We start from the raw sequence: 27,495 nt of genomic DNA, 5'->3' as shown, positions 1-27,495 counted from the left end.
ATATGTGTGTGTGTGTGGGGGGGGGGGTTGGGGGTGGGTGAGGGACAACAAGACAACCGCTGGACTTCAATGGGTGCTACTAACCCCTCAAAACTCAAGTTCTATAATAAAAGCAAGTGGCAGGAAGATCCCAAATTAAATTTCTGGGAAGGGTGGTCATGGGTAGAAGTGAGCACAATGCAACGAGGGAATGAGAAAACATTTATTCTATTTCATCAATAAAAATGTGGAAAATCATATATGAAAAAAAAAATAAAAGCCCTTAGACCCATGGATTTCCATGGGTGCTGCTAGTATATTGTAAAACTAGAAGCTTTTGCGAAGTTTGCAAGCCAAGACTCGCGAAAGTGCATGCGAAATATTTTGTCTACACAATGCATTGAAGGCCAGTAACAATTCATGAAAGTTTCATGCTGTGAATGTTTCTGGTTCACAATATTCAACATCACAACTGCTCTATACAATAATATATGGATGCAGATGGGAAATCTCTATTTGTATGACACATTTGCCAAGCTGTTTTATGAAAACCCTGTGCTCTCTAAAAGAAATCAATTAAAGTTGGGTTTCAGCAATGTCCAGTCATGTGTGCTGCGCCTCTCTTTCTCACTCTCTCTCTCTCCGAGACCTGTGACTGTGAGAGTTGTCCTTCATACAAAATGGAAGATTAAACGAGAACTTACTGTTTGAAGTTTAATATCAATTTTAATGAGTAATTGGAGGGTGAGATTACGTCATACATGAGATCCCGCTAGTGCGCGTGCCACTCAATATTAGAAGCAAGAATGTGACCACTGATGTAGGAAGATAACGAGAGATTAAGTTACCGTTTGAAATTGGGGAAGGGTGAGGTGGGACGTAATCTCACCCTCCAATTACTCATAAAATTAATATTAAATGTCAAACTTTAAGTTCTCGTTTAATCTTCCATTTTATATCGTAATTTCGTGAGAGATTACGTCATATATGAGATTTCAAAGCCAGTGGTTACATTCTCGAGGCAACCCCCCGAAAAGGGGTAGGAAGCATACCTTAGATAGAGGTTCCATTGCAATTCTCATTCAGGCTGAATGCTGCAGATATATTGTTTCTCCAAGAGTTCACAAGTTCAGGCAGTTCAAGACATGTCTGCCCAAATCTTAGGGCTTCACAGTCTATTTTTTGATAATTGTTTCTACAAAGGTTTTCTCAGCAGGACAGGGCTTGTTGAAGAACTTGCGAAAGGTTCTTTCGTTGGCCCAACCGGCTTGCGCAAGAATCTTAGATACTGGGAAATTTCCCTTATTGGCTGCGGAGGTAGACGCTGCCGAGTAGAATGCGCCTTGTAGATCCCTGTATCAATACCTGCAGCCTCCAAAACCTCCTTAATCCAGCGAGTGATTGTTTGAGAGGATACTCTGTGATACGGTTTCTTGTAGCTAACAAAAAGGTACCGTTCACTAGCTCTGATCCTGGGGGTCCTGCTGATGTATTCCTGCAAGTACCTAACCACACAAAGTCTCCTGTCTGGTGGGTATGCCTGGAGCTTGTCACTGTGTGAGTAATTCCCAGGCTTGCTCTGTTTTAGGAGATCATGAAGGTGAAAAGTGACTGCATTATCTCTTAACACCATACCATCCAAACTTAGATAGTGTAATGATTGAATCCTTTGTGCTGAGATTAATGCAATAATCACACACAATTTAAGCATCAATTTTTTCAGGTCCAATATGTGCGCTGGGGACCAAGAACGAAGAAAATTGAAAACAAGGTTAACGTCCCACATTTCCATGTATCTAGGCTTGGGTGGGCGTAGCTGAAAGACTCCCTTCATAAACCTCTGGATAAAGGGATGGTTTCCAACTGTAAACATAGTATCTCGAAGGATCACAAATGAAGATAGAGCACTTCGTGCTAAGTTTATGACACTGTAACCTGCTCCTTTATCGAAGAAAATGTCACTCAGGAATTCCAGGATAGCTTGAACATCTGAGTACAAGTAGTTGCTGCATTTCTCGTCGCAAAATGCTTTCCATTTGTTCATGTACACTGCATACTGTTTTTTAGTCCCTTTTCTCCAAGAGGAGGCCATAACAGCAATAATCCGTGCATTCAATCCTGCATCTCTGAAGGGCTTGCACAGAACCTGCAAGCAAGAAGATCAATCTGAGTGTAAAGTGGGTGAGGAGTGTTAGAAACTGGTAATGTTAGCAAGGATTCACTCCTGTGAATAACAAGTGGTTCCTCATTCATCATCCTGTTTAGGAGAGGAAACCATGGCTGACTTGGCCATTTTGGGACTACTAGTATCCCAGTTGCATTATCAGATCTGATTTTTTGAATGCACTTAGCAACTAAGCAGAAAGGAGGAAATGCATAAAAGTACCACTTTCCCCAATTGAGAGTAAAGGCATCAACAGCCTGGCATGTGGGTCGGGCAGCCATGTGACATAGTTCTCTACCTGCTTGTTAAGTCTGGAGGCAAATAGGTCTATTTCTGGTGTTCCAAAACGTGAAGTTATTTCTTGGAAAACTGTGCGGTCATTGAAAATTCTAGACATGCGGTCTGCCTCCACATTCAGCTTTCCTGGCAAGTGTGCTGCTGTGACCCAAATTTTACGAGTTTCGCACCACTGCCAAATCTCTCGGGCTGCCCGATCACAGTCAAGGGATTTAATGCCTCCCATGTTATTAATGTACGCAACAGCAGTACTGTTATCTAGCCATAACAAGACATGAATGTTTTGTGAAATAGAACAGAAGGACTTGAGTCCTATGCCAGCAGCCAGGGTCTCCAGATAATTAATCTTATTCTCCCTGGCTTTTTGCAGCTCGTCTTCATTCCATCTACCCCCTGTATGGGTGGTATGATCAGATGCCCCTCAGCCTTTGCCACTGGCATCCGTGCACAATTTGAGCATAGGTTTAGGGTGTCGTAAGGGTGAGAAAGCAGACTGCACATTGTCTATCCACCACTGCAGCTCTTGTTTTGCTTCCAAAGATAGGCTCATTTTTCTGTCAAAATGCCCCTTATTCATTTTGAGTGCTTTGATTTTGTCCCTTTCTAAAGCCCTGTAATAGAGCTGTCCATACTGGACTGCGGGAAATGATGCTACCATTTTCCCGATAATTCTAGCCACCTGCCTGATACTGGGGTTTGCTATTTGCATAAGTTCAGTGCACAAGGACTGTATTTCCTCTGATTTGTTATCAGGCAGTCAAATTGTCATGGTCTGAGTATTGAGGATGAAACCAAGAAATTGTATTTCTTGAGTGGGGCATAGTACTGATTTACCTGGGTGTACCAAGAACCCAAGTTGTGCAAGGATGCTAGTGGTTTCCAAAACCGTTTGCAATGTTTGATGCTCACTTTCTCCAATAATGAGTATATCGTCAAGGTATCCAATTACTACATGCCCTTGCTCTCTCAGTAATGTGAATACAGGTTTCAGTAGTTTAGTGAACAACCTTGGCGCCGTGCTCAGGCCATTAGGCAGTACTTTGAATTGCCAAAGTTGATTTTTCCAGGAGAACTTTAAGAACTTCCTGTGTGTTGGGTGCACAGGTACTGTATAGTACGCGTCCCGAAGGTCGACTTAAGCTAAGAAGCTATTTTCTGAAATGAGTTCAATAGCGGTATGGATATTTTCCATCTTAAAATGCTGGTACTGGAGATATTTGTTGAGATCAGACAGGTCTAGGATAACACGTGTACCCCCCGTCTTTTTTAGGCCGTGTAAAAATATTAGACACGAATTCTCCAGTTTCCCTCTGGCACGGTTCAATTACTCCCTTGTCATGGAGTTTAGAAATTTCAAGATCAATATCAGCCTCTTCGGCTTTATCACACCGAAAAAGGTAAGGGGGTTTAGTTCTAGATGGTGCACCCATCTCTTTACTGAATTCAAGCCTGTAACCACTTACAGCATTTAGCACATGTGGGTCTGAAGTAATTTTGTGCCACTTTGGGAAGAATTTCTTCAGTCGACCTCCTACCATAGGTTCTACATTATTATGACATAGCTTTGCATAATCACTAGAATCAGACGTCATATTTACCTCGTCAGTTGAACTGGAGGTTATCGTGCTCTCTTCATCCCTGGCAATGAGCCTTGCTTGCTGCCGCAGTGCGGTTGGTGCTGGCTGGGATGTGTGAAGGTGTGGGGAGCCGACGGCTTCCCCCTCCCCTTGGGGCGCTGGCCTAAAAAAGCATGGCTGGTAGCTCCAGTCCACGGTCCTTTTGCGCCTGTAGGCCTAGTCACATCACTTGTACTTGCACGAGATGTAGTCCAGCCCGCGTCGTGGTACTGTTGGGGCAAATTGGAGCTTCCTAATAATGGAGTAGTCTTGCTCCTGCCCTTGCCATATGCACTCCTGCCATAGTCATATGGGCTGAAACGCTGCTTTTTGTATTGTCTGCTATGCTCACTCCTGAGGACACCCTCAGTTGTATTTTGTTCATCTCTTATGTCTTTCATTTGCTTTCCGAGGTCGTCACCGAAAAGGAATTTGGAGACCGGAGTAGAGGGCTTGCAGAGATGCTGGAATTGATAACCAATGTCTGGTTTCATGAATTCCTTACGCAAGGAATTTAGCTCGAAGTTCGCACTGCACAAAAGTGCTAGCGCATCTTGTTGCTGTTCAGTGATATCCTGTGCCGACACTGTATGTATGTAGGCATTGATGCCTCTCGTCAGATTCTTTTGGAGTCTCTGAAATTTGAGGTCTCGTGTCTTTGAAAAGGCAGGCAGCCCATTCCAGATTCTTTGGTTGACTTTGGGCACATCCACCGCTCACAGTTGCTGGGAATGGGGTATTTAGTGATCGTTTCATCTACCACTTTGGGCTCGAGCTGGTGGGTCAGAAGGTAGGCTGTAGACTTAGCAATTTCTAGGTCAATGGGGGGACCAACTTCCTCAGCCACAGCAAATTTGGCTGCAATGTTTGGAACTTTCTCCACTACAGAAGGGGGAACTTCACCTTCTTCAATATCAAATTTGTCATCCTGACGACTATCCCCTTGACCTGGTTGGATAATCACAGAGTTTTCATCCATATCTTGGCCCAGAAATGGTGCTGCATATTCATCATCATAATGGCAGTCAGTATCTGCTGAGTCTGAAGGGGAGTATTCAGAACGAGTCCCTGATACTCTTTCCATTGCCACCGCCTTCACGGGCTGGTGTCTGCTTTGCTGACTGTGCCTCCACGAATTGAACAACCACAGCTAATTGGCCTTCAAGCTTGCCGAGTCTATCCTCCAAAGTTGAAACTTTAGACGCCAGTTTGGCAGGTGGTTTCACTGTTTTGTTTGCACCAGTACTACCGCTAGGGTTAGCACTGCTTGTAGTTGTAATAGTACTATTACTAGTACCTGCCTTGCCGGCTCTAGTAGGCATTTTACCTTAGGCTGTCGCAGTTTTCTGCTTGCACTCTTGTGCGTGCTGATCTCCGCGACCCCTGCCAGTGGCTGCCGGGGACGCGACTGCTGTTAGCAGCGGTGGTGCGGCTGCGCCGCCCACGTTTGGAACGTTGGTCGAAGACATAAATTTCATTGCTGTTCAGCTGAAGAATGATCATTAAAACCAGAAAAAACCTGGCAAAACCTCCCGTTGAGGTAACTTTAGCTATTACGTCGATCCAACTCGAACAAAAACTTGAATTCTCAAGTGCAATTCCGGCGAATTTTCCGAGCGCAGAATTCGCGTGTAAGCAAGATGGCGGCGACTAACGAATTGAGTGGTGCGCGCACTAGCGGGATCTCATATATGACGTAATCTCTCACGAAATTACGATATAAAATTGCCAATCAACAGAATGAAACGTATGAAAAGTACAAACTTGATATGGGTTTTCAAAGATGGCTGTGAAATCTCCTTATTAAGTTGATGTAATACTGTAAAAGTGGAAATTTTCACGATGTGGAAATTTTTGCGCATTTCGCACAACCAGACACTAGCTCGAAAATAAAAGCAGGTGAATATTTTAGCACACCATATGTTCCAGTAGTTAATGTCCTGATTCCGCAGAATTAAGCACACACAAAATCAATCTTACCCGGCCGAGTGCGAAAATATCCACTTTTACAGTACTGAAGAAAAGAAAGCAGTGCACATTTTTCATGGATTCACCTCCTTAATCAGGCCACTGTTCATGACTTTCAGATCATCTTCTTGACATAAGTGAGCCTTCTGCAAGGATTCCAGTTTCTCATCTCTTGTTGAGAGTTCAGATTTCAAATCTTCAATCTGTGGAAAAAATGAGTGAATTGAACAAATCATCACTATGTGGGGAAAATCTTTGCCATTTTTTTTTTTTTTTTTTTGGTCAGGACTTCTCAAAACTTCACCTAGAACAATCGAACCACAACATGCAGGTGACCATGACGCCTCAGGCTTCTGGCATGATCAATGCATTCCACCATGTGTATGGCTCTATTGACCTTTAATCCTGTTGCATAATAGAAATCTTCTTTTGTATTTCTATCTTTTTTACACTGTAACATATGCATAGTATTTCAACTGCCAAATTTACAACTGCCAAAACTACAAAATTACACTCCAGCTAATAATTAGCCAAATGCTGCTGAAGTGAAAGTGAAAATAATCATATCTTTTTGAATAAAGTGAGAAAACTATTTTGCATTTGATTTGTACACAAAATTACAGTTTTTGAGCCATTTTTGGTCTGACGAGCATCTATAAAAGGGTCATGCAATGTTCCATTGGTTTGCCCGATTTTCACGTTTCCTGTTTTAGGGTTAACAGGCTTCATTTGCATAATTAATTAAAATTTGAAACAATAAAAAAATCTTAAGACACAATCTTAGGTGTCACGTGTGACAAATTTTGTCACGACTGCACCACTGATGGCCGAGATCTCGTGGGGGGAGGGCAGACTCCACCCCCTCCTGATTAGGGTTAAGACTAATAAATATAAATGGTGATATGAAGGTACATTTTGTTGCAACTGCATGTGAAAAATATAAGAAATGCCACTCTAAAGAATTTTAAGGGAAATAATTATGATATCATATGATTTGATATAGTATAAACGTTAAAAAAAAAATAATTTCATCATTATTGTTGATAAGTGCTGATTGATTTCACTTATTTCACTTTTTTTCCATAGACTGAGCTTTTTGAGACCAAGTTTTTACAGAGAGGTGGGGGTCAATTTGACCCCTCCCCCTTTCAGATCTCGGCCGCCGATGGCGTGATACCGTAAAAATTTTTGCCTGAACATAGAGACGGATGTCAACTACAAGATTGTATGTGACCCTGCATCACAAAACCAACAAAAAGTCGCAAGACATCAGATTTTTAGTTGAGGGCAGATTCTGAAAGAGCAGACTCTAAGCTTTAAAATGATGTATAACTCAATTCAGATGGACTCTCTTAAATATTGGAAAGAAAGCAGACACTCTGGAAAATGCGAACTGAGAAAAGAGGCTCTGGAGTACAGGGGCTCCTTGTCCATGACCCCAACCCTCCCCTTTTGTTTTCTTTGTTCTGTGTCCTTAGATCTCCCCTGACTGTTCTTGTTGTGTGTAGTCCTTATATATGTGATTGCTGTCAATGCCTGTTTGTCATTTTGCCTCTGACGAAGATTCTGCTAGGATTGAAAGCTCAGGCCCCTTTTGACTCCTTGTTAAATAGTAAGGTTCTTCTGTAGTAGTAATAAAAGAGTTAGAATCACTGTCGGATCACAATACCAGTAAATCTCCCATCTAGAACAACAACAACAACAAAAATAATAACAATAAAACAAATAAAAAAATGAAGTCACAGGATTTGCTCCAAATACATACTTAATTGGTAATACCAGAAAGTGATTCATCCACACAGGAACTTTTACTGGTAAAATTACCTGCTTTGTAAGTTCAGCATTGCTGACTTTCAGTTGCTCTTCTTTCGTGGCAAAGTCTTGTTTATTTGACATAGCCTCCTGAGTTTGCTTACAAAGAGTTGATTTCAGTTCACTGACCTGTGGTTTGAATGAGAGGTATGATAAGTGTGCAGTGTGCTCATTTGTGATGAAAACTACTGTCTAGATTTTACACAAAACAAATAGGTACAAAATCAACTGCCTTCAATAAAAAGAATTACCTCTGATTATTTTCACTGAAAACGATATAGTAATACATGCCTATAACAGCTTAAAATGCTTGAAGTTGTGTCTCCAACAAGATCCAGATGGTAAAATCACGAATAGAAGTTAAGTAAGATTATCAAAATAAACAGAATTCCGTGATGAAGGTTCGACGAGTGTTCGTCATACACGCATTTGTGAAAAAAAAGGAAAATACATGCTTGTACAAGATAAATACAAAAGTGACCAAAGTGATATTTTGAGTACCCAACGGTAATATTATTAGTTTCAATCAGATAAATAGATCACACACAGTTCATGCCACTAACCCCATTAATAAAAAAAAATTAATTTCATCATAGTCCTGTCACTCAAGAGAGTGCAGGTACTTTATATGATTTTCACCATTTACCAGCCAGAGCTTTTTGAAATTATTTTAAAGTCATTCCAAAGAGCAAATCAAACAAGGAGAATTAAAGGAGTTTCATTAACAAGCAGATATCCAATATCAGTTGCAACCCATATGCCAATTTACGTAAAGTGAAGATAAGTTATCACTTGACAACTCTCTAATTGCTTCTGTACACAATGGGCGGTATTCTGAAATCCTTCCTAGGAAGAAATTTCTTCCTAAGTCATGATATTTTCCTAAGTGGTATTCTGAAAATCTTCCTAAGTTTTTTCCTAAGTCTGTTCCTAAGTTTTTTGTTTTTTTTTCCTAAACTTAGGAAAAAACTTAGGAAGGGGGCGAAAGTGTGAAAATTTCTGACTGAGGAAGAAGTTGGTATTCTAGAATGCACTTACTGTAGGAAAGAATTTTAACAAAATATTTAGGTCCTTAGTACGTTGTTAAGAATAGCAAGCTGCAAATCGTAATAAGCGCGCTTGTCATTCACTGCGCGCACATGTACTTTGATGCGCGAAATGAGCGTGAGAAAAGGGACATGCCGCGCACATGTGTATTTGACCCTACGTCATAGTATTACGGTATGCGATTGTCATTGGTTAGTTCCTTATGATACGGCATTTCGTATTGGCTTAAGAAAGGATGTGGGCGGGGATAAGGATGGCCTAATTTGCATTAAGAAGTCCCTAGGAAGAAATTTCAGAATACCAATTCTGTCTTTCCTAGGCACTTCCTAAGTTTCTGACTTGGGAAGAAACTTAGGAAGATTTTAAGAATACCACCCAATGTCTTTAATTTCAGCATTATTAAAGGAGAATTTAGCACTTTAACCTGACCTTTGACCATTGACCCAAAAATTTCAAAGAGAATCATTTTTAGGCAGTACATGCATATGAACTAATTCATAAAGATACCTCGAGCCATTTCTGAGATATGGAATAGAAAGTTAAATTTTAGCATTTTCACTTGACCTTTGACCTCATGGTCCAAAACCTTTCCAAGAGAATCTTTTCCTTGTACTATACATATAAGCTAAGTTTCAAGAAAATACCTTTAGGCATTGCATATTTGCAGATATGGGGGAAATAGTGAAATTTTAAGACTTTGGTCTTGATCTTTGACCTTGAGCATGTGCACCAAAAAATTGACAGGCACAACTTTGTCCACTCATGCATACTTATGCCAAATGGTTTTTAATTAAGTTACGCTGTCCACAAAATTGATTATGGACGGAAAGACAAATAGACAGGCGGAAGGATGAACGGACGACCCAAAAACATAATGGCTCTGCTGACACTTTGTAGCAGTGGCATAAAACAACAACACCCAAACAACCCAACTAAATGAAAATAGTTAGAGGTAAGCCTTGGATTAGTACCCAATGGCTAAATGAAACAGGGTTTTCATTCTTGTTCACAAGAGTGAAAATTCTCCAAGATGGGTGTTACCAATAAAAAGACATATTCACAAGCATTCAAGTGCACTTATTGACCACATGACATGAGATCATGAAGCATAGTGTGAGTTAGAGCCTATATGCACAGATGAAGGTCATCAAGAGATTAACCAAAAGAAATTAAAACAAGCTCACCATGTCAACATACTATGATTCACATACTGGTATGTGGCATTATAAAGTAATGTGGTTTTGACCTCATATTGTGCAGATGATAAGTGAGTACAGACTAATTTAATCCAAAACAAAACAGATATTGCACAAAACAAATTTGTCATTGTGCAATCCATAAAAACACAAATAAAGTGCACTGGTGTATACCTGTCTCAGACTCTAAAGCACACAATCGACAGTGATCTCAGTCTTGATGGTGAGCCATATGGTACATAACTCTTCTTCCAAGTGTACTTGTCAATAAACTAAAAAAAAAATCTGATCGTGTTTTACTGTGACTGGTGAAAAAAAAAAAAAAAAAAGTTCTATCACTGAAATCTGAGGGGATGGGGAAGAGCTGCATTGATTTGTTTCGATTTCCATTAGAGTACCTGCTTTAATAGGTCACTGATCTGAACTGTGAGTTCCTCTTCCTGCTTGGTGTGGATCTGCTGGGTGGCTGCAAGCCTCTCTGACTGGCTGGTAAACATGCCATTAAGGTCTTCAATCTAGGTATCATCAAAAGGTGGAATCCATGAGAACACCTTAGAGACTAATAAACCTTAATCAGGGTGACCATGTCATTTTCACTTTTACTCCTCATATCTCTCCTCACTGCCTTTTGTGTTTCACATACACAAAAAGTAATAAACATTATTTTGTGAAATATTGTTTCATGAACTGAGTCAATGGAGTGAAGAAGCTGTGAAAACACCATGTCCTAACATTTAAAGGGATGGTACAGTATTTGTGGAGATGAGAATTGGGCTTTTAACTTTTTGCGAGATACCAAGAAAACACTTATGATATAGTACAGAACATACCATTTTAAGAGGAATTCGAAGTTTATTTGATGAAAATTGGGTTTGGCATGACTGAAACATCCAAAAACAAAGTACAACAAAGCGATCGTAATAAAGTGTGGGTCCCACACTTTATTAGAATCGCTCTTTTTTGGATATCTCAGCCATTTCAAAACCAATTTTCATCAAATAAACGTTGAATTCCTCATAGAATTACATGCTCTTTAATATTTCGCAAGAGGTTTCTCATTATCTCACCAAAAAATGTTAGAAACCTCAAATTAGGTCTCAACCAAAACTATACGATCCCTTTAAGCAGCATCATGAGAAACAGGCTACACAAGTGAAATTACATTCTTAGTTCATGCAGTGCAGGTGGTTACCGGTTAAACAAACACTGCAACCCAGAAACGTTTTAATGGTAGTTGTTACGGCATGTCAAATTATTTTCAGTTGATAGAAAATTCCAACAGATACCAAATTTCATCATAACTCTAGGCTATCAATGAAAACAAACTATCCAGGCTATTTGTTGCATGTACACTGTATATTTCCTAATATCTGACGACTTCTTAATTAAACTTAAATTCATGTCCAATTTGATGTTATCTGCGTAAATCGAAGGTAGATGTGTTTTGCTAAAATTGCACATGAGAAGAAAAAACAATTAGGGAATTTAATTTCACACGTTTTCTTGAAAAGTTTATATCAGTCATCATGATGAATACTGTAAAACCAGAAATGTTCAAGGCATGAAATTTTAGCGAATTGCCACTAGCATTCAATGCGTATAGTGTAGTGTAGAACTTCTGTGTGCATTTTAATTTGGCGCATCTTGGTTCCTCGCAAAATGCGCAAAAATTTCATGCATGCAAACACTTCTGGTTTTACAGTGTGCAAATTAGGTGAGGTACTGATCTCCCATTTCCTTGCCTGTAAATCTTCAAATTCCATTAAGATCCTTGGTAGCATGTCACCTACTAACTTTCAACTATCATCCAGAAGGGCGCTGCTCAGTGGCGACCAGTCACACATTTTTTAGTCCTGTGCTTTTTGTCAACAATTTGTCCATTTTTACTTTTTCTTGTGAAATTTTCGTCAGGAACAGTTGTGCAAACGTTCAGTATGCTCTGGATATGGATTTTAACCTTCTGTGTTCTGCTTTCACGGGGTTTTTCATGTCTGGAGAGCCACACCCCAAACATTTCATATGAACGCTGTATCACCCCTAAATGTAATATCAACGCTTACTGTAATATCGACCCTTAATTTAATACACCTTAACCCTAAATGTAATAACAACCCTAAATGTAATACATTTTAATGCTAAATGTAATAATCGAGTCAACCCTAAATGTAATACATTTTAACCCTAAATGTAATAACTGGAGACAAACCTAAATGTAATACATGCCAAACCCTAAATGTAATAACAACCCTAAATGTAATACATGTCAACCCTAAATGTGATATCGACCCTAAATGTAATACCACTTAACCCTAAATGTAATATCGACCCTAAATGTAATACCACTTAACCCTAAATGTAATATCGACCCTAAATGTAATAACAACCCTAAATGTAATACATTTCAACCCTAAATGTAATATCGATCCTAAATGTAATACATCTTAACGCTAAATGTAATATCCACCCTAAATGTAATATACCTTAGCGCTAAATGTAATAACAACCCTAAATGTAATACATTTTAATGATAAATGTAATAACAATCCTAAATGTAATTCATGTCAACCCTATAAATGTGATAAATTTTGACGCTTAATGTAATTACGACCCTAAATTTAACTAGAAATGTCGCTATGGCGACTGGTATGCCTCCGCCATAAAGCATGGTTCTCCTAATAGGACTATAGTACAATGTCTTAACAATGTGTGATGACAGTTTCACATAATTGGCAAAATATTAAAATGACAGGTTTGCCACAAATGTGCTGAATGTTCACTTTCCTAGTTAACTAAGTTCAATTGGATGAATGATTAAAATGTCAGAGTGCAGGTATTTGGGGAATTGAGGATTTTTACTTGACATTTGACCCTTTTATAAGTTTATGCATTTAGTAATTTTCAAGGTATGGAGAAAAAGTGTAATTTTGGTATCAAATGGTAAAACATTATTATCTAAACCTGGCCTTTGAACTTTGACCTCAAAGTTCTTAAGAGAATCATTGTTAGGTAGAACATGCATAAATATGTAAGTTTCATGATGATACCTTGAGTTACTTCGAGATATGAAGGAAGAAGTGTAATTTAGCACTTTCACTTGACCTTTGACCTTTCGACCTTTGACCTTTTGGCAAGAAACTCCCCACAGAATATATATTGGGTAATACATGCATATATCAAGTTTCAAAAAAAAAATCTTTCAGCCATTGCATAAATATGAGGGTGACAGTTTGAGGAGTTGACCTTGACCCATGACCTTTGACCCTCAACTTCCCTTGATAATCACTGCCCATCGGTACATGCATATATACTAAGTTCCACAAAGATACCGTGAACCATTTGCGAGATATGGAGAAAAACATGAAATTTCAACATTTTGGCTTGACCTTTGACCCCTGACCTTTAACCTCGTGACCCAAAACTCTCTCTGGAGAATCTTTATTTGGTAGTTCATATATACACTATAAGTTTCAAGAAACTACCTTCAGGTATTGCATGGATATGGGGGAAATAGTGAAATTTCGAGCATTTGACCTTGACCTTTTGACCTTGAGCATGTGCATAGTTGATAGGCACAACTTCACCCACTCATACATATACATGCCAAGTTTCAGTAAGATACTTCAAACGGTTTTTTAGTTATGCTGTCCACAAAATTGATTACGGACGGATGGACGGACGGACGGACAACCCGAAAACATAATGCCTCTGGCACCACTTCGTGGCGGAGGCATAAAAACCTCATTATAGAGAGTGTAACCAACGCAGAATATCGGGCAAAAGGTCAGGGGATATATGAAGGGGATATGACGCAAATTTTTATAGCACTCTTGAAAGAGCAGCAATAGTTGCTTAGATTTGTTTTTGTTGTTTACCAAGGTAAAAATCACACAGTCTTATTAATTCCTTTGTTTGCTGCAAAGCTAATTAGGTCCATCTGACATAGTTTTTTTTTAAAATCTATATCTTTATCATACAATCACATAAACATTTTGTATCCCAATTTTCATTCAGTGTTCATGATTGTTTACAGTTTTGATGAAAAAGAAAAAAAATGGGCAACAATTTTTTTGCAAGGAAATTCTGAATATGAATAATATTGCAAGAAAAAAAAACCATATACCTACTGATGAAGCGGGATGACAGAGCGAGTAGATTGAGAAAATTAGAAATTAGAAAGATTTAGAAAGATTTCACAAATTTTTTATGAACCATCATTATCTATGTAATGTTTCATGACGAAATATCTGTCACACATTGACATGGCAGCAAATCACTGTCCGAAATATTAGCCTCATGACATTGTTCACTACTCCTGGCAATCACTACTATACTTAGTGACACGAAATGGGGACAATTGGTTGTGGGGAGGGTACACAAATTAAATCTAAAAATGCCAGTAAAACAAAAGGAAATAAATGTCTTTTCTATCATCTTTGAGTCACCATCTGTATATTGACTTTCCTATGATATATGAATGTATGAGTAAGGCAAACTGACTTAATTTTTGCCCATTTTTTTCTTTTTCGATAAAACTCTAAGCAATCATGAACACTGAATAAAGGTAATGGATTTAATAAGACTGTGTGATTTTTACCTGGGTGAACAACAAAAACAAGTCTAAGCAACTATTGCCGTTCTTTCAAGAGTGCGAGAGAAAGTTGCGTCATACTATTATCCCCTTCGTATACGCCCTGACCTTTTGCCCGATATTCTGCGTTGGTTACACTCTCTATGAGGTGTATTAAATCTAAGGTCGTAATTACATTAAGCGTTGAAATGTATTACATTTAATACGGTTGACATGAATTACATTTAGGATTGTTATTACATTTAGCATTAAAATGTATTACATTTAGGGTTGTTATTACATTTAGCGTTAAAGGGAACACAAACCCAAAGAGCAATGTGGATTGAGTAAAAGCAGTAACATTAGTAGAACACATCAGTGAAAGTTTGAGGAAAATCGGACAATCGATGCAAAAGTTATGAATTTTTAAAGTTTTGCTGTTGGAACCGCTGGATGAGGAGACTACTAGAGGTTATGACGTATGAGAGGACCACGATATAAAGAAAATATAAAAGGAATTCCACAAAAATTCACTTTTCTAGCAAAATGAAAGAGTTCTTGACTAACCGCTTTCAGAAAGCAGGGGGAATAAGTGCTACCCCTAACATATGTCAGTATCAAGTTGATGGAATGTGTAATTTTCATGAAAAATGAATTTTTATTGAATTCCCTTTTTATTTTCTTTATATTGTAGTCCACTCATACGTCATAACCTCTAGTAGTCTCCTTACCCAGCAGTTGCAACACCAAAACTTTAAAAATTCATAACTTTTGCATCGATTGCCCGATTTTCCTTAAACTTCCACTGATGTGTTCTACTAATATTACTGCTTTCACTCAATCGACATTGCTCTTTGGGTTTACTTTCCCTTTAAGATGTATTACATTTAGGGTTGATATTACATTTAGCGATAAGATGTATTACATTTAGGGTTGATATTACATTTAGGGTTAAGGTGTATTACATTTAGGGTTGACATGTATTACATTTAGGGTTGACATGTATTACATTTAGGGTTGTTATTACATTTAGGTTGTCTCCGGTAATTACATTTAGGGTTAAAATGTATTACATTTAGGGTTGACTCGATTATTACATTTAGCATTAAAATGTATTACCAGTACATTTAGGGTTGTTATTACATTTAGGGTTAAGGTGTATTACATTTAGTGTTGATATTACATTTAGGGGTGATACAGCGTTCATATGAAATGTTTTTCAGTTTTTGTTTTGTACGTATATTTTGTTATGAAATCACCCGATGAGTTCATTTTGTGCCTCTGTGTTTAAGTTTAAAAACAAAAATGGTTTTTATGGTATCTGAAATGAAGTATTAACAGAAATGTATTTCTTTTATTTTATTTTTTATTTGTTTTGGAAATATCCCGTGATCCCTCACAGTATATCGGAAAAAGACACATTTGATTCATAATGATGTAAATGTATGTATGGATTTTTTTTTTTTTTTTTTGTATGTTAATGTGCAATAGTTGTTTAATTGTGCACATCAGGCATGTCAGGGCATCAGTGAAAGGAAGCAGATTTTAGCTGTGTGCATGGGGGGAGGGGTGTAAGGAATATGTGCAATATGTGTTATAATGTATGGATTATGATGTCGCGATGGTTTGCATAAAGTAAGATGTTTCAGAATTTGTGGTTACATATACCTTTTGCAGCAATTGACTCTTCCATAGTTTTCTGTGTATGTACACAAACATATTTATTTTTCCCCTTTGCACGTTCAACACATGATGCTAGTCTGTGTCGTGATGTATGTTTAGTTCCCTGAATTTTTGGAGTATTCATTTGATGTTTCATATGTAATGTAATTTGTTATTTATCTGTTGTCAATATGTGTTATGAATGTGACAAAATCAAATTTCCATGTCATGTTTTTATACACAATTTGGACAATAAAGAAATGAAATGTGTGAAATGAAATGTGTTAATAAACAATCATTAATCCTCACCTCCAGGTGTTTCTACACAATCTACATTTATCTGTGCCATTGGGCCGAGAGAAGATGATGCTTGATCTTTACAGCCTCATGCAAAGACCCAAATACAGACTTTATGTAACTCTAAATTATGTGGCTCTAGTTATGATTTCTGTCATATAATATCATGCATTTTCAAGACAAAGATGAAATGGCTACAACTTTCAGAAGAGGGCAGCATTGGGTTTATACCCACAACTGCAGTGAACAAGTCTTAATCTTTCCTGTGTATAAGTATCTGCACAAATTACAACTTTCATGCAAATCTTGATCAGAAAAACAAAACAAAACAAAACAAAACAGTACTTTGTGTCTTTGGTGCACAGCTTTTGGGCACTGATTCTTGCACAGATGTAGTGTGTATGCAATCTTGTGAATAATTTTGTATGTCCCAATATAATAATTCACCCCAAGTATCAATACACTCTACTTGGGAGCACTGCTCAATCATGACACAGACTGTACCTTTGAGTTGTCCTAATCATGTAATGGTGTTTATAGAATGGGTAGTGAAAATTCTATGATGTAATTGGTCGAGAGCTGTGTGTTGATTTTTACTGGCCGCACTCTGCCTCACATTGAGGACAGCCACTGTAAACATGTTATCGTGCACTTGTAGCAAAGGTTCGTGCACTCAGTAAGAGACACCTATTGGATAGAAAACCAAAATCCGGCAATTACTGGATGCATGGTTTTCGTCCAAGGCAAGAAAAAAGGAAATGCATCCAGTGAATTTGCCATCAGGTAACATGACTAAAAAAAAAAAGATTTCTGGCAAGGAAATTGTCCCCCATTTTATAAACAGATGACACACATTACTTTTCATGCGTCAGTAGGAATGGTGTGCATGCGGTTAACTATGGAATTTAGCCTAAACTCACTCAGCTTTGCCTCATAGGTTAAGCATTCCATAGGGTTCCATTGGGGTTACTGTTAGCTATTCACAAATCTCACATAATTTCCACTGATCCACAGGTTTGTTTAAGGGTTTCCCTTTATGATAGCTATCAATTCTACAGCTAATTTCTCCTTTCATTAGAGACAAGCAATCTATCACCTCTTTTGAGTGAGCATCTTCCATTCTCTTCAGCACTTCTTGAGACTTTGTAAGCTCTTGCTCTAGCTCTGTGATCCTGGCTTCCTTTTCCTGTTAACACCAACCATAAAAAGTTCATGATCAGACAAGCAAAATACTTCAATCCTGCAGCCATATCAAGTCTCAACAACTGAATGACGATTTAAACCTGCAATAAATATGGTTTGAGTACAAAGAATCATTGGTTAGGAATCAGCCATGCATTGTTTTGCACTGTTTTTGTTTGTTTGCAAACACAATTAAGTGCAAGTGTAAATATATCACAAAATACAGCTACAAGTGTTCATGTTCACAAGAACAGTGTCTTTTCTTTACTTTTAAACTGTTTGCAGATATCTGCTGAAATACACAAACAAAAAATGCAACACAAATGAAGACAACAGCTCACAATACAAGTTGACGATCCTTTAACCCAACAAAGAAATAAAATAAAATGAAATTCACACCTGTGTGCCATTGAGTTATTTGTATGAGGATATTTATGGAATTTAGTGATTGAGGAAATGTGGATGATTACTAGACTTACATTTCTGACTTTTGATTCCTCTTCAAGCTTTCTCATCATGTCCTGGAATAGCTTGCTGTGACGCGATGTATCTTCAGCCTTCGACCACAAATTAAGCAAGATTAGCATTATAAATCACTTGAGGATATAATCTTTCTAATGGATAATGTAGGGCAAACAGATTTTCCCCAGCAAATGTACACACACCACCTTACATTTTCAGATGCACATATGTAGAGAAGATTTTTCACATATATTCATTCATTTGTTTACAATAACATGCTGACATTTAGTTTAGCCTCATGTGTACATTTTTTAATTGCTTGAACATTGAGCACTTGTGCTATGATGGCTGATGCACTCCTTGTTTTATGTTATTTCTGGCAAACTTTTAGGTGAATAATACCAGCATTACATTTTTTTCCACAAATACATAACAAATTTTTATATGGTAAAAACATCTGTAACTGCTGTGCTCACATCCAAATTCATGGGAATTAAATCCCAAAGTCATATTGGTTGGGTACAACCTACACTCGTACAGATGTCATTAAGTACCATGGTTGCTTTGCAATAACTGATGTACAACTTGCTGAATGGATGGGAGTGATTGTACTGATACATTGTACAGCATTTAGACTAACCCTTGTTGAACTTACTTGTGTTTCATGTTGATTCACTTTGTTCCTTAGGGCTTCTGCTTCTTTATCGTAGTCCTAAGAGAGAGAGAAAAAATGATTGATCATTAGCAATGTAATTTGAGGGTAATCACAAAAATGCTCCTGCTAGTATGAACATACTCCTTGGTAGCAATATGCTCATTTCATCTTCCAAGAGTATATAAGCAAAAAACCTGGGGGTCTCGTGCTCGCCCGAGTACCACAAGTTTACCTTCCACTTATTCTTAAAAACCATTGCCCAAGAAGATTATATCAAACTTGGGGAGCATTGGGGGACCTGCAGAATGGTGCTCATTTGCACAAATTGAGATCCTATCACCAGAGGGATGCTACCTGCCAAGTTTAGTGAAAATCTATAATGGGATTTTCAAGAAGCTGAAAATGTGAAAGTCGGACCTCTATTTGTTCCCCCCCCCCAAGCCTTAACCCTAACTAGGCCGGGGGGGGCCCTCCGAGGCCCCCCCCCTCGACGTTCCGCGCGATGTATCGCAAGCGCAAAAAGCTATTGCCGCAATGTTTCATGACTTTTTTCTTTCGAGTCTCCCGCATCTTTTGACACCAAATTTGCGACGCCCGGGTGCGCGGTTCCGAAGTTACGCATTTACATGCATGTCAGACCAAATATTGCTCAAAAACGTGAATTCATGTACAATTTCAATGCAAACTGTGCTTACAGGCAAATTTCATAAAAGCATGATTATTTTGGTGTTTTATCGATTAAAATCAACGAATAACATATTTTCTTGTTCAGAGCGATGTCGTGGACAAATTACGTCGAAAAACAATGAAAAACATAAAGTCGAAAAAACAAAGAAATACATAAGAAATTTAAAAAACAATAAAATACTTAAGAATTTTCCTGATATCACAATTTTTTTCATTACATTTGCTAAGGACACTAAAAAGAATATTTACACAAAAAATGTGCCTGTTTTGAGCTTTATGTTGTGATTTATACCAAATAGTCTGATTTCATGCATCATTATGCATAAATTAGCATAATTTAGCATAAATTATATTTTTTTGAAAAATTTACTTCAAGGTATTTCAGATTACATCATAGGCAATGTTTTCGTCGCGATCACGTGGTCGACAGCCGAGATCTGGAAGGGCCCCCCCCCCCCCCCCCCCCCGGCTCTATCAACTACCTAAATAGCCCGGCCTAGTTAGGGTTAAAATGGAGAGGGAGGCACCAAGGATCCATCATGAACAAACCTTAAACTGCAGTCACCACTCGAGGAGAATTGTTTATTTATTCATTTATTTATCATTATCATTTTTTGTTAGAGATTCCTTAATTTAGAGGATTTTCAGCCCATGGTGCCCATTTGAATAAAATATAATTCTATCACCATAAACGTGCTACCTACCAAGTTCGGTCAAAATCCATCAAAGGGTTTTCAAGGACAGGGAGGAGGCATGGTGCCCATCTAAACAAATTAAGATCCTATCACCCAAGGGATAATATCTACCAAGTTAAGTTAAAATTCTGTCCACAGCTACGAACTTCTCTTTGATAGTACTATCTATCATCAAATTTCAGAGCAGCCATGGGCAGTCCTGTGTCTCTCATAGTTGCCAACATCTGAAACAAAAAGCTATCGACACAGCACAAGACAACATCAAACCTAGATTGTGGAAACGCTGTGTCAATGACATTTTAGTGATCGGCAAGAAGGATAGTGTGAACAATCTCAAAGCATGCTTGGACCAAGCAATTAACACAGGCAACATCAATTCACTCATGAACTGGAAGTTGAGAACTCCATCCCGTTTTTGGACACCAGAATCATCAAGAAAAAGGGATGTCAAAACTAAGAAGGTTGTTTACCAGAAGAAGACCCACCCAGGTCAATCAATAACTTCCAGTCACACTACCTTCTCCACCAGAAGTTAAGTGTTATCCATGCCTTGATGTACAGAACACATGCCATCACTACCAAGGAGGAAGATGTGAAGGCAGCGAAGACTACATCCAGTCTTACTTAAAATATGTGGATACCCAACATGGTCTTTGAAGAGAATTTCACACCAAGAAAGGAGGAAACATCAGACCAAAGAAAACACACCATAACCAACAACCCTACCAGAAGAGATCACTGGCTACCATTCCGTATGTGGATAGGCTTTCAGAGGCACTGCAAAGAGTTTTCAAGGCCATGGAACCACCTACTAAACTCTGAAATTTTTGGTACATCCTAAAGACAAGAGCTCTATTGATGAACAAACAGGGTGTACTGAATCCCATTGGGTGGCTGTGATAGTTCTTATATCAGAGAGACAGCCAGAAAATTAATCCTAACTGCACTGGGGGGGGGGGGGGCCTCGGCCTGGGAGGCCCCCCCCCCCATACTTTTGGCGACTGCATCGCGACCGCTGGGAATTTCGGATTCTCGCTTCATGACTTTTTCCCCTGAAGTCTTGCGCACATTTTGATACCACATTTGTCCATATCGGACCTACCTAGGGGGTGTTATGGGCCAATCAGTATGCGATGCCATTAAAACGGCTAATCGCTGCATACATTTGTGTACAGTTACATACTGTCAATAGACCATGGCTTGCATTACTTTATAAATTTTGCTTAGGAATTGGTTTTCCACTTGGTTCATGCTTCTATATTGTTCTGAAATAAATTGGGCAAAGTTTAGAAACAATGATATACATAAGGAATATAAAACAATAGAAAACATAAGAAAAAACATAACAAAAAAGTTGTTTTTTTCTCTTTTTTTTCTCTCTCTGAGGGGGAAATTGAGTTTTTATCCACATAGATGATTCAAATAACTCTTATCCTTCCACATGATTTACTGGGCACTCTTAGAAAACAATAAAATACATAACAAATGTAAACAGTAAAAACAAAAGAAATAAAAACATTGGAAAAACAAAAGAATAACAGTGATATTTTTACTTTTTGAGACAAAAAACATGATTCTGTAAAGTTAATTTCAAAAATGTTTTATGAGTATGGCAAATAACTTGTTTGATTTTTCTCACATTTCTATACTTTTTGTATTCATTGATTTTTCTTATATTTTGCACACAAAATCACATATAAGCTAATTTTTATTTAAAAAATCATAAATTTACACAAATTTGCATAAATTATACTTCAAGTTTACAATATCAGGGACATTAGAATACAGTTGAAAAGTATGGTAGTGCCCATGGGTCCTGTAAAAGGATAATTTTACTTCCAGTTTCATTTTAGTACGTCATACATTTCAAAAGTATGTAAAATTCATAAGTAGTAAATTTGCATATATTAATAGTTTATGCACATCTGCTGTACTTATAAAAATAGATAAGAATTGATTTATTTCACATTTGGGAAACATTATCCCTCATTATTACACAGTTTTCATGTAATTTTGTACTTGTTTAGGATGAAATTATGAAAATATCTCCCAAATGCATAAAATATACATTATGAATAATCAATTAGCTAATTATGCAAAAAATTTGCATAATTGATTAAAATAAATTACACCATCAGATTCAGCACGCGAAGATCTATCAGCATGCAAATTTTCAAGTTCATCGGACATTGCGTTTCTGAGATCAAGGGGGGGGGGGGCTCCCAGGCCCCTGGGGCAATACACACTCTTTTCAATATGCAGTGACATTCTCTCACACTCTCAATGAGCACCAGCTATGTCGACTTGGAGGAGAACTTTGTTCCTGCATTAAGATCTGATGAAGATTGCAGGTGAAAGTCTCATCAAAAGGTAATTTACAACCCACTGTGCAAAAATTAACTTTTGTACTGTTCCTATTATTGACTGAAACATGCTTTTCTTGGACATAAGAGGTTACTTTTCTGTCATTGGCTTATTCAAGTAAGAATTGTTGACTTGGCAATGTTGTCTTTGTGCACTATAAACAATGCATTCATGATACTGAGCCCTGCAGTACTTTTAATTTTCAGAGTTGATGTTTGTTGGTATTTACATTTAGGGATTACTTGATATAGCTGTAGCAAAATTACCACAATCAGATTTATATCATCTGCAGTAAAGGTCTATGCAATTACTTCTCAATTGTTTCCTTTGTTATTTGTTGTAATTTCTCCTGAACAGATGTGACGTGGGTCTGCTTATTACAAGGAATCTGTGGCAAACTGTGGCATCCAAATATCAAAGAAGTTTCATCTGCCTGCAGCTAGAGCAATGACAATCAAAATGTCCATTGGCACTCATCATAAATTTGTTGTGCTCTTCAGTTAAAAGGGAACTGCACTATACTTCTCATGCAATGTATGCAAATATGATTTCAGCTTAAAAGCCACTAAACATTTACCACTGGAGGCATTATTCAAGTCACAATAAGCAACTATAAACTTGCATTGTAACTTACGTATATCAATCTTGAGTACCTGGAGGATGACATATTTACCTCCAGCTTGGTCTGGGCATCATCTAGCATCTTCCTGAGAGATGTTGTCTCTTCTATCTGCTCTGTCTTGTAAGCCACTTTTGCTGTCAGTTCTGCAACAACCTTCCTGTGCTCTTGTTCCAACAATTGTTTCTATGTAAACAAATACCATGGTCCACTTTATAGACAAACTTTCATCAAGTCTACCCTGAAACAAAGGCACTGCCAAAGGTAGATGGCAATGTTTCATACATTGTCAAGTTTCAAGGTACTCTTCACTACCATTATCATGGAAGAAAATTGGCAATCGTGCAGTGCAAACATTGTGATATCAAGTAGGGACAGAGAATGTCTCATAGCTTTTATGACTGCTCAGAAAACACAAACACAATTTTTTTTAAATGGCTTGGATGATGACGTCATTTATAGAGCGTATTATAGCCTGTGAACTCTGACCTGATTTACCAGTCCTTTGTTTCACTTCCTGTCACTGATATTTTCATTTGGATTGGTATCTATGTAAGATCGAACACTACATAGGCCCCCTTTACTGTAGTCCCATCCATAGTGTTTATGAGTTTAAAGACCACACAAGTCTGCAAAGTGCAGATCTATACGTTTTTATTTGAAATTTGTTCATATTTGTAAGCATTATATTTCATGAGTTATTAAATAACATCGGAAAGCTTACATTATGAAGATTTCAAAATCTATAAATTGTTTTTCTTTTAATTCTTTTACTCCATTGGCTCGCCTTATTGGATGAGCAGTTTTCAGCAACCTTTTTTGATGAATTGTTTTTCTGTATAAAGGCTATGGATATTTTTCATTCTTGGTTTCTTTTGAGAGAGATATTAATACTCATAAGTTTGTAAATCATATGTGAATATCAAAATCATATGACGTCACATAATTCATGACATGACGCTGATCTACATCACATAGACCATTACTTTTTCTTTCATTTGATATTCATTTTTCCATAGTTTCCTTTTCATAAGTGTCGGTGACAATACCTTGAATTTCAGATGGCACTGTTCAGTGAACATACATCTCCGACACCGAAAGCTTATAAACTGCATTACCCGACCAGTGGATATGGGTTAATCTGGGGAAGGTGTTATCTACCATCAGTGTTTCAAATCTTTATGACATTACTTTGGGGCCCTGCTATTAAGCCAAAATGGGGGACACACAAATAAGTTCATACATCAAAAGTTCTGAGAATGATCCATACTAAGCATTAATCACATACTGTATAAGCTGTTATTTTCGCAAGGGTTTAATTTTCGCAAATCACTGTTGGATCGCGAAATTAACAACACATGAAAATGTCATCATGCACTAGGGTATTGGTGCATTTACGATTGCGTTTGTTTCAATTCGCGAAAACATCTTGCAAAAATGTCTGTGACCTCATTTGTGAAAATATCTGTAGCGAAAATAACAGTTTTTAGAGTTTTTCTCTTTGCAAGGATGAAACTGCTAATTTGAACACTTCCAGATGATTTATACAATTTTACATTTTGTGGTACATTAATAAATAGTGCCATGTACAGATCTGTGCAATTTATTTTGATCCTAGAACAGAGAAACCAATACTCTAGCAAACAAAAAACAAAAATAATACACTGAACAATCACGACATATAGCATATTCACATATAATGAACAGTGTAATTCCATTACAATATCACTTGCTTAACAATTTAGCCCACTGGCAATTCCACAAAAAATTTTACTTTGCCTGAAAATCACAAATTTGCAATAATTTGAAAAATATATAAGCTATAAATACAAATTTAGTTTCAAATGCTAGAACTTGTCAAGTTCTTTCAATTGAGTGGTATTTTGATACAATTGTAGTACATTTAGGCATAATTTTCTTCAAAAAACCCATTTGGGGGCAATATTTTGAGATTTTTTTTGTGTGTAAAAACATACAATCTTTCACTCTCATTATTCCATATTCATCAACACTTCAGAATTCATTTCAAAGTACAATATAGTGTATGGTTAAGACTGCACCAAAAAAACACTAATATTAGCCTTGTCTTAGATAACAACTGTATTGAGGTAATAATATTGGAACTTTAAATAGTGGACAATGTCTGTAACGCTGGAATTGCCCCAATGTAGAATTTATGCATGCTTTGTTCTGCTTCCTTGAGCACTGAATCATACATTCTTTTGTGAAGCTGCTATGTTATCACCCTTGTCTCTTGTGATTTGTTGTGAATTTTGAAAACGTCCTTTTCCTTATCCCAATCTCTATAAATTCTGAAAATCTGTATCCAGTATAACCAACTTATAGATGTTCAAATGCGAAAGTCTGAAAATCACCCATGGCCCCAAAATTTCCATATCTAGAGAATCTTTACCTGGTAAGACATATGTACTTCAAGTTTCATCAATATAACTTCAGGTATTGCAGAGATATGTGGAAAATGGTGAAGTTTTAAGAATTTGACCTTGAACTTTGAACTTGAGCATGTGCACCAAAATGTCAATAGGCACCGCATTGTTTCACTCATACATATGTGCCAAGTTTCATTTTATACACAAAAATGTTCATAAGTTATGTTGTGCACAAAATTGATTATGGACAGAGGGAAGGATGGATAGATGGACAGACATAATGCCTCTGGCGACACTTTGTGGCAGAGGCATTTTGAAAAAAAAAATCTGATCATGTGTGAAGAGAAATCATGTACATTTTATCCCCTGTGTCGTACCCCAACTTGTGATTAATGTCCGAAGTGCTGTTTGCAGAGACTCCAACTCTCCCGTTTTCGACGGGAGATCTCCCGCCGAAAACTCATTTTTGCAAAATCTCCCGTTCTCCCGCTTATGATTTAATTTCTCCTGCCCTGGCTCCGTGTCTCCCGTTGGAAAGGATTTCTTACTTATTGCTATTGTATGTTGAAAAAATAAGCCTTAGATAGCACCAGAGAGCATCTAGAACCCTGAGAATTTCGCGCTTCGCACACATCAACTTGGAATCTCCCGTTTGCTAGAGGTTTCAGGCGGGAGAATCTCCAGATCAGAAGGTGCTTTGGGTTGGAGTCTCTGTGTTTGTTTTGATTTTTGTTGTTGTTGTATACATTAAAGTCATCTTGGACAAGGTTTGGAGATTCTCACTAATCAGCATTTTAAAGGGGATGGCTAGTTAAATACCCCGTCACTGTACAGGCATGCTAGCCTGGAACCACTAAACTGCACATTACTTGAATATGAGACCATTATGAAGCAAATAATTTTCACACAACAATAGATATATAATGTACTCTTAAATGAATCCCACAAGAATTGGAACAATCATCCCCCCAGCATTCCCACTAATTCCCACTGATCATACTAGAAATCAGCATGTTAAGGTCTTGGTATTGTTAAATGTATCCAGGCAAGCCTTGAAATTTGTAGAATTGAAAAAGGTATTCTAAACATGATGGTACTGACCTCTGTGTGCATGCGCTCCTCAAATTCCTTGAGGTTGCACTCAGAAGACTGGAGGTCAGATGTCAGCTTCTCAATCAAGTCATCCCGGTCCTGCGACAGGTTAACAAAACAGACAGTTGATAGAGGTAATGATAATACTGGTAATGACGATGATGACTACAACGATGATTATGAACATAGTGATGATAGTAATGAAAGCACTGATAACAATAATACTAACAGCAGAATATAGCATTACACAGTGATGGCATGTGCCTGATTAATTTCCATAAAGCGCACATCTAAAAACACATCTATCATTACATTATTGTGATATTGTGATAACACACAGAATAATTCTCAACATGGATGTAACAATACTATAGCAGGGCTGCACACTAATTGATTTTGTCTATCGGTCCGACCTGTCTCTGTCGGACCAGTAAATACCCAGTATTTCAATTATTTACTGGTCCATACAGAAAATTTACTGGTCAAAAAAAAAAAAAAAAGCATTTGACTTGTAATTAGTTTTCATGTTTTTTGTCGCCTACTGTAAACCCCCCTCCCAACATTTTTTGTTACTTTGCATTGTTTATTACAGAAGTATATGGATCACTATATTGAGAAAGAACAAAAAGAAATAATTTGTGAATTGATACATTACTTTTTCTAAACATCAGAACAAGTAGAGTGACATGCATCATTTAACTTGCTGCGTACTTCACACTCTTGGTGCTCAGTGGGATTGCGATG

General features: G+C 37.6%; 1 protein-coding gene across 6 annotated transcripts in view; it reads right to left on the bottom strand.

Moving 5' to 3' along the window:
- The window catches only part of LOC140241709 (uncharacterized), a 188,302-nt gene that overhangs the window by 93,754 nt on the left and 67,053 nt on the right, over positions 1 to 27,495 (bottom strand). For 5 of the 6 annotated variants that reach the window (XM_072321459.1, XM_072321454.1, XM_072321456.1 and 2 more), the window contains exons 14-21: positions 26,761 to 26,850; positions 23,324 to 23,455; positions 18,905 to 18,961; positions 18,267 to 18,344; positions 17,702 to 17,791; positions 10,478 to 10,594; positions 7,849 to 7,965; positions 6,111 to 6,227 (exon numbers count right to left, since the gene is read on the bottom strand). In XM_072321459.1, coding sequence (XP_072177560.1) covers positions 6,111 to 6,227; positions 7,849 to 7,965; positions 10,478 to 10,594; positions 17,702 to 17,791; positions 18,267 to 18,344; positions 18,905 to 18,961; positions 23,324 to 23,455; positions 26,761 to 26,850 — 798 coding nt within the window. The remainder of the gene's footprint in view (positions 1 to 6,110; positions 6,228 to 7,848; positions 7,966 to 10,477; positions 10,595 to 17,701; positions 17,792 to 18,266; positions 18,345 to 18,904; positions 18,962 to 23,323; positions 23,456 to 26,760; positions 26,851 to 27,495) is intronic. The other variant, XM_072321457.1, reaches the window with a different exon arrangement.

Source organism: Diadema setosum, chromosome 18 (assembly GCF_964275005.1).
Source record: "Diadema setosum chromosome 18, eeDiaSeto1, whole genome shotgun sequence".
In the NCBI taxonomy this organism is placed as follows: Eukaryota; Metazoa; Echinodermata; class Echinoidea; order Diadematoida; family Diadematidae; genus Diadema; species Diadema setosum.
The sequence above is the reverse complement of the archived record's forward strand: the minus strand, read 5'-3'. Positions and strand labels throughout refer to the sequence as shown.